Source organism: Echinops telfairi, unplaced genomic scaffold, assembly GCF_000313985.2.
Source record: "Echinops telfairi isolate 266 unplaced genomic scaffold, ASM31398v2 ScPeMD7_2186;HRSCAF=2738, whole genome shotgun sequence".
NCBI classification, from domain to species: Eukaryota; Metazoa; Chordata; class Mammalia; order Afrosoricida; family Tenrecidae; genus Echinops; species Echinops telfairi.
The window spans coordinates 10,261,467-10,264,521 of NW_022106084.1; the positions used below are offsets into that span (position 1 = coordinate 10,261,467).

The window sequence follows — 3,055 nt, forward strand, 5'->3', positions numbered from 1 at the left end:
TGTTCAGCAGCTCAAAGGCTCAGAATTCCCAGGAGAGTCTGACTAGAGACTGTCCCGTAACCCGACGCCATGGAGATCACCTGAAGTCATCGCAATCTTACGTGTGTTAGAACACAGTTGTGCTCAACAGGGTTTTCAATGGCTAACTTTTACAAGTCGATCACCTGGTGGTTCTCAAAGGAGCCTCTCGATGGACTTAAACCTCCAAGCTTTGGGTTGGCAGCTGAGCATGTCAACTGTTTTCCACTACCCAGGGACCATGCCTGCTCTCTAAATGAGCTCCTAAGAAGACAACTCGTTTGTTTTCCAAATAAACTGGCTCAGAGTCAGTTACAATAAACCAATGAAGAGAATTTTCAAGGAAGAACGGATTATTAAACTCTAATCTACAGAGTGTATGAACCCTGAACCTTAAAAAGAACCTGATACACAGAAATTCTGCTCATCTCAAATTATATTATGCATTTAAGATGCTAAATCCATGACTCGTATTTCATTTTAAATCATGAAATACCAAACACAGCCCACACAAACAAAAACACAAGTCAACCCACTGCCATCAGGTCAACTCTGACTAAGGGCGACCGTAGACGGGGTTTCAGAGACTACATCTGTTACAGAAACAGAAGGCTTCAACTTTCTCCTGAGGAGCAGCTGGTGTGTTAGCAACTTGTCATTAGCAGCCCAGTGCCTCCGCACAGCACCACCAAGGTCCCTTGGTTTAAGTAAAGTTAGGTAATTTTTCCTCAACAACTCCAGGAATGAAATCTTGAGAGAATGTCATTACTTGCAAGCTTAACTTTAAAAAGACCCTCCTAGTTTTCATGGCTGACCGATTCATTAGCCAATAAAACTTGTCCACTCAGTAGAAAACCAGCGGAAAAAGTTGTAGCGATGCTCAGTTAAAGGAGGAAGCATATCCACGCCTTCAGAGGGATCACTGCAGCAAGGTGTAAGTGACGGATGAAATCACACATCTCTACTCAATGAACAGGAAGAATATAAATACGGTTCTGTAATCCCTGCAATGAAATGCTTTAGCTAAAATGTTCTGCTCAGGTGAATCCAGAAAACTATCTGTTCCTCTACAAGTTCCAAAAGGGTTCCTTCCTCTGCAAACAATAATGATAAATTGTATCATTTTACTCAATGCAACAACCTCTTCTTCCTCTTACACTATCACACGGGAGACGTTAGGAAAGACAATTGCATTCAGCATCAACCAGGCCCGGGTTTGCGTTTGGCTGCATGATTTTGTACTTTCATTTTTAACTCCCCCTACTTCTGTAGTTTTCTTTGTGAAATCAACGGTCTACTGTATGTCCCCCAGGACGATGAAGAATCAATCCAATCACATATGAAGCCTCTAGTACAATCTCTGACACAAAGGACTTGTGAAGTTCGGGTCAAGGTTTCCTCCCTTTTCCCAATGAGGGTACTGATTCTGACATGGAAAACTATGCTCTATTAAACTGTAAGTTTGGGGTTTGGATTTTTCATGTTCTATCAGACAATTCATTTGGCCTTTTTCAATAGATGTTAGCTAATATTTAAGAAGAATAGATAATAAATTTCACTCATGTGGACAATACACTTTAAAATGAAATGCTAAAAAAGTACAAAATATTATTATTGCAAATTAACAGGTCTGAATAAAAATCTATATGCATAAGTAATATCCATGTTTCTATGATGCTCTTCTTCATGGAGATGAAGAACCACATTGGTATTTTATTCTAGGAGTAGATACTGTAAAACAATTTTTAAAAATTTCTTTAAGTGCATCTATATTGGAAATGTCTAATAATATGTAACAAGATTTCCTCAGCATGCAGGGGTGATGGTTGAACACTTTACAACTGAATCTCAAGAGACTCAGTTTTATATTAGAAATCATGCAGTGAGTTTTCTTTATACTGCTTCCCCCCATATCTTATTTTTGCCCTAATTTGGTCTAGATGTCAGACTTGAGCATTCACAAAATCTACCCAATGCAGAAGACCCGTCCTCTCCACAGATCCACATGAGAGACCTCATCGGCAAAATGGAGGTTTATGTTCCCCTGTGTCTCAAGCAATAACTAATGGGCATAAGCAACTTTGAGAACCTTTACCAGTAGGGCCACTGTGGATTGAAATTGACTTTCTAGCAGAGAGTTGGATTTAAGTTTGGGTTACCTAGGAAATGATGTTGTAGAAAGCAAAGAGAGAGGGATAAATTATACCATGCTGCTGATAACGAGTCACATCAAAGTTCTACTTTCAAATGAAGCAACGTTTCTATTTAAATACATAGTTTTATATGCATAACAATTAGATGATCACCAGAAGAAAATAATTTTCAAAATCGAATTTAAGTTCCTATTAGGACTATAGACAAAAAAAAAAAAAATCAAGAAAAAGGGAAAATATAACCCACCACTACCAGGTTTCATTTCCTACCAAAATTAATCTTCACTAAGATTTTAAAAGAGAATGAGGCCAATTCATTTTAATCCTGTGGCAATACTTTGAAGCTTACTTTTGAACCTAGTCGATTTTACATTTCCAGATGTTATGAAAGGCAATGTATGCAGAAAGCAGCACCAATAGAGATTTGCTTATTTAATTCCCCCCACTGTAGTGGTGATTTGTATCTTACTTTTTCAGAAAGCATCTTTAAGGAATTCTTCAAGCTCTCTGGAGAATGCTGGCTGGCAGAATTAAGTAGTAGGTCTGCATGGGCTGCTATAAGAGGTTGTAGTTGATTGATGTTGCTGAGAACCGCTTTTGCTTTGGCTGTGTTTTCAGGTGAATAGTAAATGAACTGGTATTCAGTACTGCAACAACAAAGATAAAGGTAGGTTACCCCAAAAGCGCAAACAACTCACTGGTCTGAATATCAGATAGTCTACAATAAGCAAAATCCCAACGATGACGACGGCTAATTAAATAGATAACCATACTAAGAAGTATGTACCATGTACGAAGGTTATGCTTTGTTTTCTTTTCTTTTCCCCTTCATAGTTATTGAGTAGATTAAGGAAGTAACAGGTCACAATTCAGCATCAGGAATG

At 38.3% G+C, this 3,055-nt stretch overlaps 1 protein-coding gene across 1 annotated transcript in view; it reads right to left on the minus strand.

Annotated features, from left to right (window-relative positions):
• The window catches only part of INPP4B (inositol polyphosphate-4-phosphatase type II B), a 459,089-nt gene that overhangs the window by 165,983 nt on the left and 290,051 nt on the right, over positions 1–3,055 (minus strand). Inside the window, exon 10 of the mRNA XM_045293549.1 lies at positions 2,641–2,818. Coding sequence (XP_045149484.1) covers positions 2,641–2,818 — 178 coding nt within the window. The remainder of the gene's footprint in view (positions 1–2,640; positions 2,819–3,055) is intronic.